At 27.1% G+C, this 20942-nt stretch overlaps 4 protein-coding genes across 19 annotated transcripts; 2 read left to right on the top strand and 2 right to left on the bottom strand.

Annotated features, from left to right (window-relative positions):
* Positions 1–116: 116 nt before the first annotated feature.
* On the bottom strand, positions 117–14072 carry LOC114872985 (kinectin-like). 10 transcript variants are annotated; one of them, XM_029180781.2, is made up of 18 exons: positions 13982–14072; positions 13262–13420; positions 12879–13042; positions 10497–10679; positions 9759–10092; positions 8257–9038; positions 7509–8180; positions 7272–7441; positions 7016–7190; positions 6738–6824; positions 6327–6575; positions 6101–6244; positions 5862–6020; positions 5666–5788; positions 5478–5558; positions 4356–4490; positions 3330–3369; positions 117–1424 (listed from the first exon to the last, which is right to left on the bottom strand). In XM_029180781.2, the coding sequence occupies exons 2-18, from the start codon at positions 13407–13409 to the stop codon at positions 1381–1383; spliced, it is 3690 nt and encodes a 1229-aa protein (XP_029036614.1). In that variant the 5' UTR covers positions 13410–13420; positions 13982–14072; the 3' UTR covers positions 117–1380. The 10 variants fall into 10 exon arrangements, with proteins under 10 accessions (XP_029036614.1, XP_029036616.1, XP_029036622.1 ...); XM_029180782.2 differs by having other exon boundaries at positions 1415–2502; XM_029180783.2 differs by lacking the exon at positions 3330–3369.
* LOC114872990 (sorting nexin-2) lies at positions 13982–17358 on the bottom strand. The gene is made up of 8 exons (XM_029180796.2): positions 17253–17358; positions 16781–17032; positions 16457–16703; positions 16214–16378; positions 16018–16139; positions 15560–15859; positions 14335–15482; positions 13982–14174 (listed from the first exon to the last, which is right to left on the bottom strand). The coding sequence occupies exons 1-7, from the start codon at positions 17352–17354 to the stop codon at positions 15135–15137; spliced, it is 1536 nt and encodes a 511-aa protein (XP_029036629.1). The 5' UTR covers positions 17355–17358; the 3' UTR covers positions 13982–14174; positions 14335–15134.
* LOC114872992 (vesicle transport protein USE1) lies at positions 14114–19376 on the top strand. Of its 7 annotated transcripts, none has more exons than XM_046288883.1 (6): positions 14114–14202; positions 18165–18278; positions 18365–18414; positions 18479–18717; positions 18785–19108; positions 19260–19376. In XM_046288883.1, the coding sequence occupies exons 2-6, from the start codon at positions 18177–18179 to the stop codon at positions 19298–19300; spliced, it is 756 nt and encodes a 251-aa protein (XP_046144839.1). In that variant the 5' UTR covers positions 14114–14202; positions 18165–18176; the 3' UTR covers positions 19301–19376. The 7 variants fall into 7 exon arrangements, with proteins under 7 accessions (XP_046144839.1, XP_046144840.1, XP_046144838.1 ...); XM_046288884.1 differs by lacking the exon at positions 14114–14202 and adding an exon at positions 17321–17410; XM_046288882.1 differs by lacking the exon at positions 14114–14202 and adding an exon at positions 17534–17635.
* Positions 19360–20895, top strand: LOC123988524 (osteoclast-stimulating factor 1-like). Its single transcript, XM_046288887.1, has 5 exons — positions 19360–19552; positions 19896–19942; positions 20029–20146; positions 20249–20460; positions 20529–20895. The coding sequence occupies exons 1-5, from the start codon at positions 19501–19503 to the stop codon at positions 20757–20759; spliced, it is 660 nt and encodes a 219-aa protein (XP_046144843.1). The 5' UTR covers positions 19360–19500; the 3' UTR covers positions 20760–20895.
* Positions 20896–20942: the final 47 nt, after the last annotated feature.

The raw sequence follows: 20942 nt of genomic DNA, 5'->3' as shown, positions 1-20942 counted from the left end.
CATCCTTTATCTCGACAGTAGCCAGCATACATTTCAATAAAACTATCTACATAAAATGTTTCTTCATTAATTACATAAATAGAAAAAAAACTGAAAATAAACCTTGAATACCTGTATTTATCATGTCTAATAAAAAAAACTTTATTTTTCTGAAAGCATCAGATTAAAGCATGACATCAGATTGATTTGCTACAATTACAAATTATTATTTAAACTTATACATTATCTAACGTCAAATAAAACAATAAACTTTTAATCAACTATTTGTAATTATTCAAATGTAAAATATAAGTACAGCATTTAGCATAATATTTGTGCAAAATAAACGAAATAATTATACTTCACGAAACAAGTATTTAATACGCTATAAATAGAGTATTGTTACTTTTCTCAACATGATGTAACATAACATTTCGATAAAAATTATAATTCATCTATAAAATAAACTAACATAAAAACTTTAATAAACGCTCTTTTAAATGCCCCAATAAGATTTAAATTAATCTATTCCATGATTTTCAAATTTCCTGTGTAAAGATCATTTAAACCATAATTCTATTAATATAGCTTATTTACTTTATTATATTTTAACCTGTTCTAATGTATTCCTGAACAGATTTTCTTACATTTGCTATAGTTGTGCATGATTAGTCCTCATCGTATTTTGTAAAAAGAATTTGTTCGTAAATTGAAAGTTGCTCTTAAAAGCAGTCTTGAACACACTATTATTTTTAATACACGTGATCACATGAACACGATTATTTATTGCACATTAATTCATTAACGATTTCAGCTTTGTATACAAATGCTTTAACAATATGAAAATTGTCTAAAACTCTGGTGTTTGCTACTCCATAAAAAAAGAAAAAGAAAAAGAAAAATGGACAATAAAAGTACCTATTTTATCATTCATAGTTTAAAGTATCGTGCGTTTTGTTAAGCGTAATATATACGTAGATTTTACTGTAAAAATGATACAGTATATCTATAATAAATTTCAGATAAACCGCTACGAAGACTGATAAAATCTATTTATGCTTTATGTAACAAAAATAATGTTCAAACAATATTGTTATATTGCAATCTACAAAACACAGTTGCAGCAATTCTTAAATTATATATTTCTTTGTGTTCATCACTTGTGCAATTATGACAAACACCAGGTTCATTATTTCTTAGTGTCTAGCTACAAAAGTTTCGTTATTTATATTTTTTTTTTCTTTCACATAATAAAATATGATACTCTTTTTTATAAGAAACATAACATTTCATCAGAATATTAGTCTTCTCGATAGCAAAGTTTACCATGTTGCTTATAGTGTTGGAGTATGTGTAATTTTACTTCTATTTCCTTTATCAACTATCTGATTTTGCACTGTATTAACGCAGCTTGCTCTTTGAAGTTATTTTTTTCCTGAACCACCCTGAAAAAATCATTAAATGGATTTACTATTGTGTTCAATTTTTGGAAGAAGCTAGATAAATAAAAATAGTTCTTTCTTTAATAGCTATTCCATTAGATACAAAATAAAAGAATCAACTTTCTTAGCTAACTAATTGTCAGTTGCAATTTTAAGTATTCATATAAACCTTTCACTTTATTAAAAAAATACATATAAATGTATCTGTTGGAAGAATTAGAAGTACATACTGAATTGATTTCTTGCGTGCTAATTTATACTAATTGATTACATTAACAAATATAGCTTTCATTAAATATATTTTTAATATAACGAGAACAAATAAATAAACATACATAATGTTAATACCACGTTTCAAATAGAATCCATCACCATACATAAAGCAATGTTAAAAACTCTATATTAGTAAAATATTAATCTTACATAGGAGGGTTACATAAATGTACATGTATTATGGCAAGCAAAAAAACATAAATAAAATAAAAAGTGTGTTAAATCAATAATATTCATGCTGTTTGAATTATAAGATCCTTCTACTTACTTAATGTAAACATAATTGCAATTAAACTAATATCATTTAACTATTCTGTTTCATTACTGTAATATCATAAAATATAAATTCAACAGCATAAACTTAATGATATAGCAGGACAAAATAAAATACAATTTGTTACAGAAGCATATTTCTTACTAATATTGTGGCTGCTAAAAAAATATATTAAGTTATATTCAACAATATGTGTAATCTGTAAAAAAAATTAATTAAACAATAAGAGCAAAAGCGATGCAAATTTATAGTAATGAAAAAAAAAAATAAAATAAAATAGAAAAAAGGAAAATCAATGATGATGCTGTCGTGAAAAAGTATTAATAATTTAAATCAACAAAAGAACTGTGTAATCATTTTAATAGAGCAAACAAAATTTTTCCATAGTGTGCCCTTTACCCCAGTGTTTGTGTTTTAAAAATTTAATCCATATATAGCTATGCATACTCTTTGATACCCATCATCTTCACATAGCTCCTTTCCACACTGGCAATGTTATATATTTTGTTCCTCTTTGTCAAACTGTTTCTATAACTATACAAAGAATACTGTGTGTTTCTATAAGTGAATAATTAACAAATAAATAAACAAAATTATTAGCTCCCTTACTATCTATACGTTATAGATATATTTTCAAATAAAGCTGCAACCAATACATTTCTGTAATTTTACATATGTTGACAAAATAATAATTTAAAGGTTTCACAGTAACATGAAACATAGCGTAATTAAGAATAAAACTATATAAAATTGTTTTCCTTTAGCATATGTGCTAGGACAGTCAAAATGCATTATGATAATCAAATAAAGCTAACATGATCTAAACATTGTGCAACATTTCTGGGGACACACACATTTTAACAGCTTATAACTTAAAACAACTTACAATAGAAAATTGATAAACATATTTTTTTTTAAGTTGGGAAACTTGTAAAATAAAATATGTATAAGTGCAACGTAAACAAAATTATGTCTTGTAATTAAAATTTTCTTGATCTAATATGAACATATTCTCTACGATTTAAATGAATCCATTACTAATCTTCAATCTTTTACAATATGTTTTGAAACATTAACCAGATATTATAGTAAATATTCAATATACCATATTTAGTAATTCTCTTATAATTTCCAGTAACTGTTTAAAAAATGATACTATTTGTAAGCAAATAATAAAATAATGCTCATTAAAATAAGAATGTAACATTTTAATACTACGAAAAATAATGTGTGCAACGTAAATTAATATTTTAAAATAAACCATTGTATTAAAACCTGGCATAAACTGCTAGCAGCAGTCTACCATCAACCCTTTTCAAAAGAAGAAAAAGTTCCAGAATCTCATATTTTGTTTTGCATACCTGCGAATCTGCGCCCTTTTGCCATGGGTTTCTTAGTGGACTGTCGGAACAATCAAAATAACAAAATTGTTATTCATCGTTATATTATAAGCGTTTGTACGTCAAAGTAAATTTTTCATATTAATCGTAGAATCATGACGAGCCACTGTTGCATTTCAGTAACAATTGTACTTAATAAAATGTTCAATATTCTTTCTTTCTATGAAACAAACACTGGGAGAAAGGGATAAATATGTTATTAGAATTTGCATCGAGCTTTTCCAAATAAAATTGTGTGAAAAATTATTTCTTCCTTTAAAGAATAAAATTGCGAATACAAAATTGCATGCTTCCTGCAATACATACCGTATTCAAATATTTTTTGTTAAAAATAAACTGAAGTAAACTAAAATACATATACAGTATATGTATAATATGCTGTATATAACATACTTTAGCCATGTCAAATATGGCTTACAACTTATTAAATATCATAACCATCGTTCACTTTTTATTTTTGCATCAATTCTATAAATGAACTCGTGATATAAATAATATAAAATAGTACAAAAGTTTTGCAAGTACTTTCTACAATGGACTTCATTTTTAATTAAAAAATTATTAAATAATTTGAAGCCATTATACGTATAAATACAAATTGTAGTTGAATGAACAGCCACAGACAGCCACAATAAATAATAAAATATCCAACACAAGTCTACTATAAAATACTCTTTCAAAATATAAACTACTCAAATAGTATTCTGTAATAATGCAATAAAATACAAACGACTCAGAATTATCACAAGGAATTAATGTACAAATTGTAAAATGATGCTCTAAAGATACATATTATTCAATTTAAGTAACAAAATTATCATATTTGTAATTTTGCTACAATTACAAATTATAATAATTCTGTTAGAACAACATTCTTTGTGACACTGAGTCCAAATAAAAATATCTCCTATTTTAATAACTAACTGAAATGCACCTATATAGAAATAGAGCCTGTAATTGTTCCTTTTTCACAATTTTGAAGTTTACCTTCTTTTTTTTCTTGTGCTTTTTATGCTGCTGGCTCATCAACGGATTCCAGCTAGGCTGTGTGTTGTGATCTGTCATATGACAAGATTTGAAGGAGTGTTTTGTAGTAAAGGGGCTGTTGTCAATTTCTTGAAACTGAACCAAATTGATGGGCTTGATAATGGAACAATTTGTGAACTCTGTATTCTTGAAATGAATATTTTCTAATGCAGCTATCAAATTTTGTGCTGCTAATGGGTGCTGTATTTTAGAGATTGACATATTATATCAAGCGACGACAATTTATCAAACTTTTGATCAGAGAATTATGGAAAAATTTGTAAAATTGTCGTTGTAAAAATGGTTTTAAAATCAACAGACAGACAACAATTAAATTGTTCATACATAGTCGTTCCATAAAAATGTTATCTTTTGATACTTTATTAAAGCAAGTCACATATATTTCTTAGAGTATTTCAAAATAATATATGCTAAATAAAATGTGAAACCAATAATAGCACATCTAAAGTTATGTATACTATAAAATTGGGAGAAAAAAAAAAACAGAACAAAACCAAGTAGTCATCAAACTTTTAAGTAAGACTGAGCTTTTCTGTTGTTAATATTAAAAAAATATAATATAATAAATGTAACTTATATGAAATCTTATTATGCATTCTCAATTTATTAATTTTATTGCTCATATTATGTATTTAATAAATATAACGACTTTTATATAGATAATACTGTGTAAAAGACAATTAACTAACAAATTCATATTCTGTACTATTAAAAAAAAAAAGTAGTCCATTAAAAAGTTTTTCTTTTATATACAACAGTATTTACTTTACTAAAATACCTTTTACAAAATAATACCTATATATGAAATTTTTTTATCATATTATTAATACATTTAGTAAAGTATTAATAAAACGCAATGAATTTCTGTTAGTAATTACTTGCAACAAATTAATTATAAGTAATACCTTAAGTCAAAATTTTGCAATATTATGTAGTTTCTCACATTTTCGCATTATAGCTATAACTTTTTGTAATAGAAGCTTGGTAATTCTTTTATATAAAAGGCACTGGACAAAAAGTAATTAGAACACTTATTAAACATTAGAATCAATGTATACTAACCTCAGAATTAGAACACTCGGAAGTTGGCGGCCCATTTAACACTGATTGTTCTGGATTGCTACAATTCCCTCGAACTTCGCTCTAAAATTAAAACAGTTTGATTTACTTAAAATATTATTCTGCTTTACATTCCTTTCATTTAAAACTATATACAAAGTACTTCTATAATAGTAATGTATATTTTATACCTTAATTTGTGACATTTTTTGGTGAAGTTGTGTAACTACAGAACGTAACTTATCTAATTCCGCATCTACTGCTGCTCTTTTATTACATTCTATTTGAAGTTCTTCTGATAATCGTGCTTTTTCCTGCGATAAATATAATTTACAAATAGTACATAACATTTGTTATATTCAAGAGAATTTTGATATTCTTACTTACCTCTTGAAGTTTTTCCAGTGCAGCTAGATCAGGAGTATTTATTTCATTCGGAAATAATGGCGGTGCAGATCTAAGTGCCAGTAATTGGGTATTGGTTTGTTCTTTAAAAGATTCAGCCTCTTTTAACCTAGTTTCCAATTCTACTATTTTGGCTTGTAACTATATACACATTAATAAATTTTTTACTTATCTCTCCAACATGCCGAATGAAAATTTGTACGAAGTATATTTCAATTTACCTTTTCATTTATATTTAATTTATTCATGAGTTCGTTTAACTCAAGCCTAAGACTTGCAACTTCATTTTCTTTTTGCCGAAGCTGGGACTCCCATCTCGTTTCTTCCGATTCTACATGACTTTGAAGTTTATTAAGCATACCTTCCTGTAAATATGTATATTTCAAATAAATATACCTGTCAAATTGAAATTGAATTGGAGAGTTTACTAATGAATATAAAACTTACTGTATCGTCAATAATTTGTTTATAATGTGAAACCAAGTCTTGTAAATTTTTGTTTTGTTTTTCTAACTCCGAGGGTGTATCAACTACATTCTTCTTCTTTAAGTCTATTAAAACTGTGTTTACTCTTTCTTCAAAAACTTTAAGCCACTGATCGTAGGATTTTTCGGATACTTTTATTTCCGGGAATATCCTTTGTAATAAAGCCTTTGTAAATTCTTCTTGTTGTGATTTCACCTTTTTTGTAACTTCCTAAAAATAAAAATATAAACATTAATATTTCACTTAAAAAAGGGAACATTTAATGTAAGTTAAAACTTTAAGTTCATTACAGTTTATATGTAACATGGAAAATAAGGAAAGAGTAGTAAGAAATTTTGAAAAGAGAAATAAACGGATAAAATTGAGACTTACATCAACGTTCTTGCCATTATTAGATTTAACGCGCGATTCAGCAGCAGAAAGAGCTTCCATCACTTTCCAATTTTTCATACGCAACTCCTGTTCCAACCATAAAAAAAAAGGGATCAGTATGGTATAATCTGATAGAAAAATATTTTAGTACAAATAAACGATAATGCATAGAAAATGATTTTCAAAAAGTGGCAAAGTGATGGAAGCAATCATTCGATTATAAGAATGATTTTCAGCTTTACAACTGTTTTGTTTTACTCGTGAACGTTATAACTTACATTATTTTTAGACTTTTGTGCTTCTAAATCATCGTTTAAGCGAACAGCAAGACGACGTTGGTTGTTTACATCGCTTCGTAATGCATCAACCTGAGCAGTCAATTGACTAAGTTCTGTCTCTTTATGTGTTAATTCTTTTTTTAAGGCGTCTAACTGACTCTCCTTTTGGGCCAACCTTCAAACATATTTATCTATATAGTTAAATGTTAAATTATATATTTTGTAAGTTTATATATGTACATATGTGTATACGTACAAATTAGTTTGTTCTACAAGCTGAACATTCTTTTGAACATTATCATCGATTCCATTTTCTCGGCCTTCTGCAGCTGGTCGTTCAGTTGTTGCCGCCAGTTGAGAAGCCAATGATTCGTTTTCTTCTTGCAATTGTTTAAGTTGTTTTTGTAGATCAGTGAAAGTCGATAACTGAAAAACCAATGCATGTACTTCAACGAAAATGTTATTTATAATTATTTCTTAAGATGTAAAGTACCTGTATTGAAAGTTTATCATTTTCTTCTTGCAACCGTGTAATTTGTAACTGTGTTTCACTTAATTTTTTATCATTACATTGTAACCTGTTTATTTCAGCTTTTAACATTTTTATTTCGTTTGTTGCCTCATTTGCAATTCTAAGTTCTGCGCGACTCTTCTCTAGCTCGATTTCTTTTTGTTTCAATTCTTCTTGTAATTTCTGCACATCAGATTTATAAGTATTAGCTTTCTCCTGTGCTTTCTTTAGATTTTCTATTGCCTTTTCAAATTCGACTTTAAGCGTATCAAGTTTCTTTTGTGTCGCATGCAACTGCGCCTCCAGCTTAGCTGTATTTTCTGTTGTCTGATTAAACTCTACTCGTATATTATTAAGTTTCTCCTCAGATTTTTTCAACTCATCTTCTTTATTAACCAGTGTCATTTTAAGAGCTGTAATTTCAGCTGCTTCAGATTTCGCTTCATTCATGGAAACGGACAATTCAGATTTTAATTTCATTAAATCAGACTGAGCTTTACTTAATTCTGCCTTTAATGCTGCAACATTGTTAGCTTCTGATTTTACAGCATTTAATTCACTTTGCAATGAGTTTACTTGCTTCTGAAGCTCTTGTTCATGACGATGAGCATTTTTCAATCTATGATCTAGATCAGCATGAGCGCGATGCGATTCCTAGATAAATAATTACAAACATTTTATGAATAAGTTCTTAATAAAAATAAAAATATTTATAAATATTACTTCTCACCTCAAGCTGTCTAGCCATATCTTGCAATCTGTCATCGGAGTCTTTAAAATGTTGTAACTGCCCTTCTGAGTGCATTAATTGGTTTTGCATGAGTCCTAATTGTTGTTGTAACAAATCGATTTCACCTGTTGTATTTTCACAAGTTTCTTGTAACTCACTTTGCAGATTTTGTACGTCAACATGTTTCTGAGCTAATTGTGCTTTCAAAGCATTCTCATTTTCACGCATTTGTGCAAATTGAATTTCCATATTTTTGCGCTGTGTGATCAATTCTTGTTGAAGATGACCTTGAGTTTGTCCCTGATCCTCCTGCATTTTATGAATGATCGCAGCATTTTCATTTACTTTAGTTTGCAACTGTTCGATCTGTCTAGTAAATCCTTGCTTTTCGGCGGCATGACTTTCTAAAATGTGTTGCATCCGTGTATGTAAAGTTTGAGTCTCCGTTACTTTTGCATTTAAAGCTTCTTCTAATTGCCTCACATTAGCCGATAATCTAGATCTCTCAGAATTAAGTTCAGCACGTAATTCTTTCAGTTTGTTTTGAAATGCGATATTTGCTTCGTGCTCATCGGCTAAAGCTTTTTCCTTCTCTGCCAATTGTTTCTTTAATTTAATCACCGGATCTGCACGACCTTCTGTCCATTCCGAGTGTTCTGACGGATTATCCATTTGTTTATTTAAAAGTTGATCAATGAGAATTTGTATTTCAGAACGGCTAAGTTCAGCTTTTTGAACCAAAGGCATCAAAAGAGACACATTAACAGCATCTCTATCTCCACCTAAAATAAAAAATATTATCTAAAATGAATGAATCTTACATGAGTACATAGATAATAAGAATTATTTATTAAAATAATTCATAATAATTATAAATATTCTAATGAAATATTAGTACATTATAGTACTTTTAGATTATAATTATCTCGTGTTTTCTTTTTATATCAATTTATTATAATATAAATACTTATTGACATTAATAAACTAATAATGCTTCTTAACAGATGTATACTAAATATGTTATATTATTCCTCATATGGGAATGACCTTGATAGTAACTGTACGGGCAATGACCTGTAAAAAGAGAAGGGGAATTGACCCTACCTCAGCTGCATTCCAAAGCACTTTAGAAGAGAATCTGTTTTGCTCAAGGTAGATTTCTGGTAAAGCTTAAGCATATTTAATCAATTTCAAATGTTGTTCAATTTCAATACATATCAAACTGTTATAAACTAATAAATTATATTTGTCTTAAATTACTCTTTTAACAAATATCAATATTTTTAATCGATAATTTAATTTCACATGTATAAGTATTACAATTATTACTAGGGTATTAAATAATATTCTCAAAAAAGAAAAAAATGTACTCTGCTTTACATAATATAAATCAAGAATCAATAACACATTAATACAGGATCTTTATAATAATAATATCCAACTGTACATTTGCATAATACATTTTTAAATTCGTAAACAAAATAATTAATATATTAACTTACCAATTTGTGCTAAAATGTCATTCTTCTTCTTTGACTTTTTAGATTCTTTAGCAGGAAGTTGAGCAGAAAGTACAATTGTTTCTTTTACAACCTCCTTCACCTCTTTAACTGGTGTTTCTTTCTGTTCTTTAACATCTTTTGTTTCTTTTATAGAATCCTTATTAACTGATTGCCCATTAATACTTGCAGTTGCTTCCTTTTTTTCTTCTTTAACATTTTCATCCTTTTTCTTTGCATCCTTTTCCTTCACACTTTTCTTTGATTTTGTTGGAGTTTCCTTTGGAGATTTATTCGCTACTGGCTCAGATTGACCGATTTGGTGTAAATTTTCTTTCTATTAAAAACAAAAGATATTGAAATAAATACATTAAGAATTTAATTAATAAATTTTTAAGTTCAGTAATTTTTAAAATTAAATACACAAAACTTAATTCTGTATATGTAGATACATATAAAACAAAAAACAGGTACAAATCAAAATAACTGTGATACACTAAAATATTTAAACTTATTTTGTGTACAAATTTTTTGTGGTAATAAATTGGGCATATTACGATTAGCTTGTAGATCAGACATACATAAATCTGAAAAATGTATTAATCATATATGTATAAATAAACGTTGCCACTATTCGAAAGTATGGTTTTTGTGTTACAAAAGCAGCAAGCTATGCAAAATTATGAGAGGCGAATGAAATGCATATGCGGTAAAATATTCTACCAAAAGCAATTCACTCACACTATGACTCCGTACTAGTTCGAGGTCGTCCTTTGGCTGAATGAGGTCAAAATGATTAGCCTCTATCGACAAGGGTTGTGAAGAACTTAATTCAGTCACAATAACCAATGGCTCGTCTTTATTTACAAGAATCGGTTTTATCTTTTCAACCTTGCTTTTCTTCTTACTTCCTTTGCTACCCCCCTATGATTTCAATGTATATGTAAAATGTTTTCCATATATCAAAGAAAGTAAAAGTAGTAAAGATAAAAATCTTTCGCTTCTATAGAGGTACATCTACTACTTTACATTATATTAAAATGGACATTTAGAATTATTTATATTCATTTAAATATACATATTGAATTGAAATAGAAACAAAGTAAAAATTTATTTTATATAAACTAATAATTCATACTTATTACTCCGTTTATATACTGATTTACTTTTCACCTTAAAACTGTATTTATTTTGATTTCTTGATAAACATATATACCTGCAATTGATAAATCCATTAACACTTTCGACTTTTTTTACATTTTAACAATTAAAAATCATCTTTACAGACAAATTTTTGTTAACAGTTTAAATTACATTTTAAAATGTACCATCTCTTATACAGCTGCTAAACTTTAATATAAGAATATTATTGACGTTTTTTATAATTTAATATTAATAATAATGTGTAAAATATTTGAAAAATATACATATCTTAAACGTTTTCAGGTTACATTATGCTTTACATCTTTCTCTTATTTTGCTTAATTTAGTTAAAGTAGCAATAAGAGTAAGATAATATCATAACGTGTCAAGCAGTTATTTATAGAAATTAATCTTGAGGTCCTAGAACTGTTTATCAATGGCCAATAAAGAAAAAACAAACATTTACTTCAGTTAATTTGTTCCATATCAGATTAGTATTTTTTCTTGTTAATTTTATTTAAAAATTTATGAATCCAGAATATTTTTTTTTATTATTAATTATTAATTATTAGATATATGCAAAATTATATATGTAACATAAAACATTTCAATACATGTATTTAAAACCATAATTGTAACTAACTTACCAAGGCATGATTTCAATTATGCTAAATAAGATCATAAAATGCAAAATGCTGCAATTAGAATTGAATACACTACTAGATAAAAATTTTATATTATGCAAATATACTAAAAAAACATGTTATTACAAAATACATGAACAACAAATGAAAATCATGTAATCACAGGACTGATCAGTTTCTGATTTTTGTCTTTTAACACTAGAACTATCAAACTAGTCAAAATGACTGGTTTCAAGTTTCTTATTTTAAATTATAAATTTTATCAAGGTATTTTTGTTGAAACGTATATTAGCTATTGTCGAGATGAAGAATGGATGTATGTATTAAATTATGTTTCATTCTTTATATACTTAACTTTTTACATGATTTTCAACTTAAAAATAAGTGTGCATCAAACGTCAATAGTTCTAGTGTTAAGTTGTTTTCTTATGCAACAAGATTTAGCTATAAAAATAAAGCTATAAGAAATAATGTCCATTTGAATATAATGTACATAAAACTTAATATATAAAACACTTCATATGACTTTCACAAAAATAAATAAGGAAAACATCATCAATTAATTTTTACATTGATATAGGAATGTGCAGTTAGTTTAGCTAATTTGTTATGTTTACAATAACATGAATATAAAAAGAATAAGTACTACAATACAAATGTAAAAAAGTGGAAAGAAAATAAAAGATGTTACTTTACAGTATAAAGTTTACACCACATAAAGTATGTGTATTAATTTTGATAAAGTAGTATACAAAATACTTTATAAAAAATGGTACTATATTTTATTAAAGAGTTATGCTAACGTGTTACAATTAGCCTTTATGAATTGTATAACACCCAGATAGAAATGTGATACTTCAAGAATAGAAAGACCTTAAGTGACATACAGGTGTAACATATAACATATGAGGATACCATATTTCATGCATGAGATGTGTGAAAATACAAGGATAACAAAATGCGTATATGTGTGTTCTCCCTTTTATAAAGATGTACCATGGTTATTACATGTGTAACATGCAATAAGCATGTAAAGATAACAAAAATTAATTTAGAAACAAATAATACAGTACTCAAAGAAGAAATAATATAAATTACTATTATCTTTCATATAAGAAAAATTATTATTTTAATTAAGTTTATCAATGTCTAATATAAAATAATCAATTTCTTTTTAAATACATAACTTTAATATTTGTTTCTTTACATGAATCATAACGTCAATCAATGCTGATTACTTCATATATTTTTTAGGAATGATATATGTTTAAGAAAAACAATATCTTTTATAAAAATTGTTGTTATAAAATATCATATATTTAATGAATATACTTACCCTTAGTAAGGGTTCTAATGGTAGTATTTGAGGATTTTCTTCAAACTGAATATGTTCTGGTTTTTCTTCTTTGTCTTCTTTTTCCTCCTTTTCTTCTTTCTTCTCCTTTACCTTCTTCCCAGTCTTATTTTTATGTTTTTTCTCTTTATTTTTCTCTTTCTTACCTAAAAATAACAATTATATGTCGTATTATTGAATACCCATTAATTTTTGAATAATATAAACATTTCAATATAGTTTATTCATTACAATGAAATTCTTGATTAAAATATAATATACAATATTTAGATTATTAAAAAAATTGAAGAATTATTTAATAGCTCATAACAAACTGATCAACACAAAATTTTTGCATACAGATTATATCACATTATCTTACTTACTAAACAAAAGATCATCAGGAAGTTTTCTCTGTTCTGCTATTGCTTCTTCATAAGACTTTTCTTTTATACCAAACATTGACACTAAAACAATAACTGCTGCAGAAATAACTACAACTGCTACGTACACCAATCCTGTTTGAACATCCATTTTGCTTATTTCTATGAAAAGAAAATTTCTGTTACTTTTCAGTATTGATATCGGTAACTTAAAATAAGTTAGTTTATTAAAATCAGTAATTTGGTGATAAAGAAATGTGCTTAATATTTATTTGTACATAACTTTTATCTCGCATCTATCCTTTCCAAAAATTATCAATCTGTTATATAGTACAACTTATCAATAATTTAAATAATAAATTTAAATGCACATTTAAAAATATATTACTAATGTATTTCTATAAGTGTGTACATTTCATAAAAATGTATAGGATATCATATTAAAATATAAAATGAACACAGAATACATATATATTTACATATACATACATATAATACAATGTTTTGCAAAACAGTAATTTACCAAGTGAAAGTTTGGAGGAACGTATAATGAAAATGACATATGGGTGACAAGCAGATCATCGACACAATCGCTGGAGATGAGTCAAATTTCTCAACATTAAATTACGAATCGGTAGAACCGGCAAATTGATTTATATATCCTATACTAACATTCTATTAAAACAGTAAAACTAGTAAATTCGCTAAATCTGCACTGCTCACCAAAAATTTTTTCAATAAATCGTTTCCACTGAAGAGTGTAAAATGTACAGCGTACTGTGTTTGGCTATAAAGAATCACGACAAGAATTCACACACAATTCTTCTCAGGAATTATGGCTGCCGGACGTCCAAGCAAGTGTACGTGTTCGAAGCCACGCCTATCAAAACTCCTGTTTCCTGATTGGTAGCAGTTTCTGCCACGTATGCAAAACACCAATTCAAGTAAGAACAAAATTCATCCACGAATTCTGTTGATTTTCATTGACAATTAATCGCAACAAAAAACTGATAATCTAATTTCAAATTTAATTATTACTGATACGCTACATGATAGGTACATACATACATACTTACACACATACATACATAGGAAAGGGTAAGTAAGTATTTATGACACTATGCCAATACTAAAAACAAGCTGGCCAACTTAATAAAAAGTTTACCAATTTGTGCAGACATATCAATTATCTATCACTGATATTTAATAAATAAAATAGAAATAAAATATATTTAACGATTCAGTTTTATTATAGTTTATAGTTAACTCTTTAACATATAGAAAAATATATTTTTATCCCATAGTTTTATCAAAGTATATAATATTATAATAATTTTAATTAAACTTTATTAAAGTATCTACTTGTTATTCTGAAAAACAATATAAAAATCATAAATTTAATATTAATTATATAATTATATTTTGTTTTAACAAATAGATATTTAATGCTCTCTATACAATTTTAATTTTTATTATCATGTAACATTTCTTAACAAACTGTATTATGCGTTATATACTTTTAATATAAACTAATAGTAAGAAGACTCTAAACGCATGATACACTAAAAAATAATTGGCATAAAATGAATATTTAAAAAATCGAATGAATATGCCATACCAGTTGTTTCTTCCAAATTTATAAAAGCATTAACAATACTCCAAATTATTATTTACGAAACTTCTGTTTGCATAAAAGTTATTCCATTCGCTATTATCCATGAATATTATTGTACTGCAAGTTGATAAATATATATACGCATTGTAAAGTATTATTTATCATTCAGAAGTTTACTTCAAAACAATGCATTAGTATCTTTTTTCATAATTTTCCTTTTTTTTTATATTAAAAAGAATTTCATTATTATTTCGGGAATGTTCATGCAACTGCTCGTGCTTCAGGCAAAAAGCTCTCCCAGTATTTAATAAGTTGATTTTGATACTGTAACATGGACTCCAGATATTCTGTTAACTGTTTCTTGAAATCCTCCACTCTTACTAGTTCAAACCGTTCAACTTCCTTTTTAATCATTTTTGAAATGTTATCAAATTCTTCTTGTCCTCTATCAACCTTTGCTTCCCATTCTATAACTTCAGTAGCTGCTTGACTTGTTTTATCAGTTCTACCAGATTGTTCCAGCCTTGCTTTCTGTTCCCGTTTTTTATTTAACATTATTTGAGCATGTTGCCAATTTTGAAAAACTTTTACTCGTTCATGAAATACATCCTAAAACAATGACAATATTTTAAATCCAATGAAACATAAATGTATAAAATTTAATTAAATATATAATAAATACTAACTTTTATTGCACCAATAAGTGCAACATAATCCCTTAACATTTCTGCAAACTGATAAAGATCACTGTTGCTTTGTGCTCTTCTAATTACTTCCACCTTTTCCAATGTCTCAGCCAACTGAGCTAATGCCCTTCCAAGAGACGCTCCTGGTTCACCATGACCAAGAACAGCAATAGATCTTGCGGTTGCGCCAGTACATGTAGCTAATTCTCTTCTCTGATTAGTTAGAGTATCAACGGCAGAATGTAATGCACGTAATTGAACATCAAGAGAATCAATTTGTGATGTTTTTTCTTCAAACCACTGCAACATAGATAAATTAAAAATATTACTGTATCAATGAAAATATTGAAATATTATATTGATTTAAATCCTTCAATTTTCATTACACTTCATGTAACTATATGAAAGAAGGTATTTTACAATTTATGAACATAATAATTGTGAAAATTTAATTTTACTTTATCAGTTTCATCCATTTTATATGTAATTTTGTTAACAGTTTCTCCAACTTTGCTGAAAAGTCTCATCACTCCTTTACCACTAAGTGCAGATGTATTAGTAGCTTTAGGTAATTCCATATCTATTTAAAAAACATATAATTTTATTAATATAATTGCATTAGGATAAATCTTTTTGTTTTATCTTAAGATATACCTGCTTCTAAAAATTCTCTAAAATCAGGATCAACACTAAGCACAGGATGAGCTCCAGTTCTGTTTAAATATCTTTCAAGTGCTGCTCTACGTCTTTCGATAAATTCTGTAGAACTAGAATTCTGTTCCTGACTCTTATCACCAGACATTTTTATTTTAGTCGTTCCTAATTACATAATTGTTTTAGTTGTTTTATCGATCAAGATTGAAGTTAATAATAAATTAAAAATATTTGTATCAATACCAATAACACTCTTTTCTGGAGCAGGAGGAATTATTCTACCATTTCTAAGGTATTTATCTGTTAATTTATCGTGAAGGCCAAGAAAATCACTGAAGCGTCTAATAACACTAAAGTTTCTTTTTCTAAATATTGGCATGTTTGTCTTTGTCTCAACCCTGTAGGCAACGTAAGCACCCATACCATCTCCTATTTTCTGAGGAGAAGTTACTGTGATTTTTAAAAAAACGTCGGATGAATCTGTTGATACCTATAAAGTATTATAATATTATATATTTTCTATTTTCTTTTTGGTTTGGTATTAATAATTAGTAATTAAACATATACCACATCAACTGATTGATTTTGCATAGCATTTGTTGAGAGTACATCTGTGTTATCATTTATGGGAACATCATGAAGATCACCTATGTCGCTACTCATTGGTCCCAGGGGTGAGCTTAAAGGTCCTGGTGCAGGACTTGATACAGATGAAAATGAATTTTCTTCAGGTGCATCTCGTAATGTTAACTTTGGTAATTCTGCCTGAATTGTTGATACTCCATTGTAGGGAGAAGTATCTTCCAACTGACTTTGGTCCTAAATTTAAACAATCATTGTTATTATAGGAAACGTTTTAATAAATATACATACATAAAATGTTATTCTCTCTGAACTTACTATTGTTTGATAGGAAAAAAAATAGAAACGCAAATTAATTTAATACAAAAACAAATGAATTTCGAAAAGTGATATGTACTTAGGTTGTAAAACTTCACTACATATGTGTATATATATATGATAATAGTGTAACGAGTACCTGCATTGCTGACGCAAAAATATCTTCATCGTCGTCGTCTAAATCGTCAACTTTTGTTTCATTGGTGTCAAATAGTGGCGGAGATTCTTTAATATCAGCCATCTTAGCGGTTCTGTCAATCTACTGAGAAATGCACTGGGATCGGCCCCCCAAATGATGTAGTATACCAACGTCAATCGTTATCTATGATTATCGTGTTCCTTATGATATTTGTATAGTTATATGTTATAAACTTTTCAATAAAACTCGTTTATACATTGCGTATATCAGTATAGAACTCTCACAACCTATAAAATATATCGCACATACATCAAACTGACAATCATGCTATTGTAAATGCATCTACTGATGAAGTCAGTTAATCCTGGTTGGATGAAAAAAATGTATTGAATATTTGAAGTGCTATACCGTTTACAGTAAATTATTATCGCCTAGTGATGAAGTTGTAGCGGTACATTTAAAACCATAGAAAAAAGTGAATCATAAAAACATTAAGAATGCATATATATATGTATATATATATATATATAAATATGTATTTAAAACAAGCGAATACTACAATACAAACATATATACACTACGATTTATAGTACTTTGAAAAAATAAAAATGTTCATATTTTTAAACATTATTTCTAACAAATAATCATACAGAATACATTTTCGTTTACATTATGTTCTATATCTGTACTTACGTGTTCATATGATCTATACAATGCATAATATTTTTGTCAGCAATTTGTAATTGCTATTTCATTTTACATCAATATTTTTAACAATCAAAAGTAATTTCTAATTGCAATTTTTATAGAATTGCTTTCGAAAAATCTAAAGTAGTATAGCGGAAAAATTTGATTTGAAAATCGGAATTAATACATAATAAGCACTTATAAATAATTTTTCTGATTGTTTAGCAATTGTGAAAAATGAATCAAATATCCAGAGAAGAAATTAATATCAAGAGACTTTTAGCCAGATGCGAACTAATGGCAAAAGATGATCCTCATAAAGAATGGAAACTTGAAAAGGTTTTTTTATTGCATGTATTTGCATGTTATAAATCATTTTTTCAATTAAAGTAATTTATTTAAAATAAACTTGTTAATTCTTTCAGTACATCTTTGCTTTGGATGATATGATAAAACAGTTGCAAACACTACCAAGGTAAAATACAATAGTAGTAGCATTATTAAATTTATATTTATTCATAGCAGTATTATTTTTGTAGCAAACCATGTAAAGATACTATGATGAGCTATGTTAAACGAATAGATTTTTTGAAAGGACTAATAAACACAACAAAGCTTACAAATCCAGTAGATAGAGTAGCAGCAGTACAGATGCTGTCAAAAAATTCTACTACATTTAATGATTCAATAGGTCCAAATATAACAACTCAAATACATCAAAAAACTTCAGCAAAATATAATCAAGAATTAAGAACTGAATTATTTCATACTGATAAAGGTAAATAAATATTTCTGTTTCATATAATCTTATATCTCTAATGACAATTAATTCTTTTTTTTTATAGGAACATTAGAGGATGGTGTAAGACAGAGATTTTCTAGCAATATGCAAGATGATGATTTGGATGCACTTTTAAAATATAATAGAAACATTCAAGAGAAAATTGCTGAAAATATGCTTTCTATGACCAGCAGCATGAAAGAACATGCTTTAGCAGCAAACGCTATAATAAAGAAAGATATTGGTTTACTTGAAAGGTCTGACAAACTAACTGATGTTAATACAACTAAATTAAAATCAGAATCATTGAAACTTCAAGAACATACTACGTCATATTGGCGATGTTGGATGTGGGTAATGATAGCATTTGTTTTAGTAGTATTTTTCAGTAAGTATTACTATAAAAAAAAGTCATCGTTTTAACATATTAGGTTTATGATTATTAATTTTATTACAAGTACAAGTGTATCTAATGTATTTACATTCAATATCTTAAGTCTATTTCGTATACAAAATTATTTGTATGTTCTGTTTTACAGATATGGTGTTATTTATGAAAGTTGCCAGAAAAAGAATTTAGATTTTATTGTACGATTGTACATATATACATATGTTTTGTAAAATTATAATTGAAATAAAGAAGACATGGATTGTGAGTAGTATTCGCACACATACATCATACATATATATAGCTATTGCACAAATGTGAATAGCTTTTACAATTCACATACAATCATCGTCATCATTATTATTACTGTCAAATACTGTACGGCTACCATTATGAATGAACCTATGACAGCACCTGCACCACCCAAAACTACATGGAAACCTGGTAAATGATAAAAACAAGAGTATATCATTAGTTTTATTTGTGTTTGTTACAATTATTTTATGTAAAATAATTATAACTTGTTTGTATAAAAAGATACTATCCAAATTAGTAAGAAATATGTTGAATTTGTGTATATTTATAAAAATACTACATACCAGTTTGTACAGTTCAATGTGGAAGTTGTACTTAGCAATTTTAAAAATAACCCAATAAACGTTTATTTGTATTACTAATAACGAATGTAAATGTAATGTTTGCGAGTCCTATACCTTCCCTTTTTTGTTCATTATATATAACTGTTAAGCAATAATTTTCTACATTTAATTTATTATCTGTTTTTAAGGAAAAGTTAAAGTTGTACGAGCATTGTATACATATAAAGCACAGCGTGTAAGCACGTTTATATATTAATAATATAATTAAAAAAATAAATCATTTTAATACACATATATGTATATAGATACAATATTTTATAGGTAGATGAATTGTCCTTTGAAGCAGGTGATCTTCTTTACGTATACGACAAAGATGTAGAACCAAATTGGTGGAGAGCAAAGTGTGGAACTCAAGAGGGTCTTGTTCCTGCTAATTATGGTTAGTTTAATATTATATATATATATATATATATACTATTTAATTTTATTATTTACTACTTTTGTAAATAAGTTCAGAGAAATAATATGAATCTGCATGTAGTTGAAGAACAAACTGAAGAAATTGAATTGCCATTACATGATGCTGCAAGACGGGGAAATCTTTCATTGTTAAAAGAATACATAAAAGAAGGAGTTTCGGGCACAGGTTTAGATGCAATGGGTAATACTTCCCTATATTGGGCTGCACGTGCTGGTCATTTAGACTGTGTAAAAGAGCTTTTAAAATTACCAAATTCTGTAGTTAATGCCCAAGTAAGTATAATATTCGTAGTATCGTTGTTTTTGTCATGTCACTTTTTTCATATACACTTTTATTACAGAATAAAATGGGAGAAACTCCATTACATGCAGCAGCAAGTCGTGGACACATAGACACAGTTAATTTATTGTTAAAATCTGGTGCAGATCCAATGATAAAAAATAATGATGATTTAATGCCTGAACATTTATCTTCTGATCTCTCAATTAAAAATGCGATACAATTAAGTCGACTTCATTCCAACAAAATATATGGATACACAGATGATGATTATAATGATGAAAGCGATTAAATTTAATAAAGTAATATATCGTTTTAATGTGTATTTTAGAAGGCGTTAAAAAAAATTATAGCTAAATATTAGGAGTATAATAGTACATTATGTACAATATTATTAGAAAAAAGTATTAAAGTTTTTTATATTCATATTTATTGCATAAATTACTATTAAAATCCTGAAAATGAAACTTTTACA

This window comes from Osmia bicornis, chromosome 15 (assembly GCF_907164935.1).
Source record: "Osmia bicornis bicornis chromosome 15, iOsmBic2.1, whole genome shotgun sequence".
NCBI lineage: Eukaryota > Metazoa > Arthropoda > Insecta > Hymenoptera > Megachilidae > Osmia > Osmia bicornis.
Note: the sequence above shows the minus strand (reverse complement) of the source record. Positions and strands in the feature narration are given on the sequence as shown.

Excerpts from the sequence above, each read along its gene's own strand:
- LOC114872992 (XM_046288883.1), top strand. The coding sequence starts at position 18,177 with ATGAATCAAATATCCAGAGAAGAAATTAATATCAAGAGACTTTTAGCC. Across the intron at positions 18,279-18,364 it reads AAGAATGGAAACTTGAAAAG|TACATCTTTGCTTTGGATGA; the intron begins GTTTTTTTATTG and ends TAATTCTTTCAG. Across the intron at positions 19,109-19,259 it reads TGTTTTAGTAGTATTTTTCA|ATATGGTGTTATTTATGAAA; the intron begins GTAAGTATTACT and ends TCTGTTTTACAG.
- LOC114872985 (XM_029180781.2), bottom strand. The coding sequence starts at position 13,409 with ATGGATGTTCAAACAGGATTGGTGTACGTAGCAGTTGTAGTTATTTCT. Across the intron at positions 9,039-9,758 it reads TGACATTTTAGCACAAATTG|GTGGAGATAGAGATGCTGTT; the intron begins GTAAGTTAATAT and ends TTTTTATTTTAG. Across the intron at positions 5,559-5,665 it reads AAAAAATGTCACAAATTAAG|AGCGAAGTTCGAGGGAATTG; the intron begins GTATAAAATATA and ends TTTTAATTTTAG.
- LOC114872990 (XM_029180796.2), bottom strand. The coding sequence starts at position 17,354 with ATGGCTGATATTAAAGAATCTCCGCCACTATTTGACACCAATGAAACA. Across the intron at positions 16,379-16,456 it reads TCCAGAAAAGAGTGTTATTG|GAACGACTAAAATAAAAATG; the intron begins GTATTGATACAA and ends TTATGTAATTAG. Across the intron at positions 15,860-16,017 it reads AAATGGATGAAACTGATAAA|TGGTTTGAAGAAAAAACATC; the intron begins GTAAAATTAAAT and ends TCTATGTTGCAG.
- LOC123988524 (XM_046288887.1), top strand. The coding sequence starts at position 19,501 with ATGAATGAACCTATGACAGCACCTGCACCACCCAAAACTACATGGAAA. Across the intron at positions 19,553-19,895 it reads CAAAACTACATGGAAACCTG|GAAAAGTTAAAGTTGTACGA; the intron begins GTAAATGATAAA and ends TCTGTTTTTAAG. Across the intron at positions 20,147-20,248 it reads TCTTGTTCCTGCTAATTATG|TTGAAGAACAAACTGAAGAA; the intron begins GTTAGTTTAATA and ends ATCTGCATGTAG.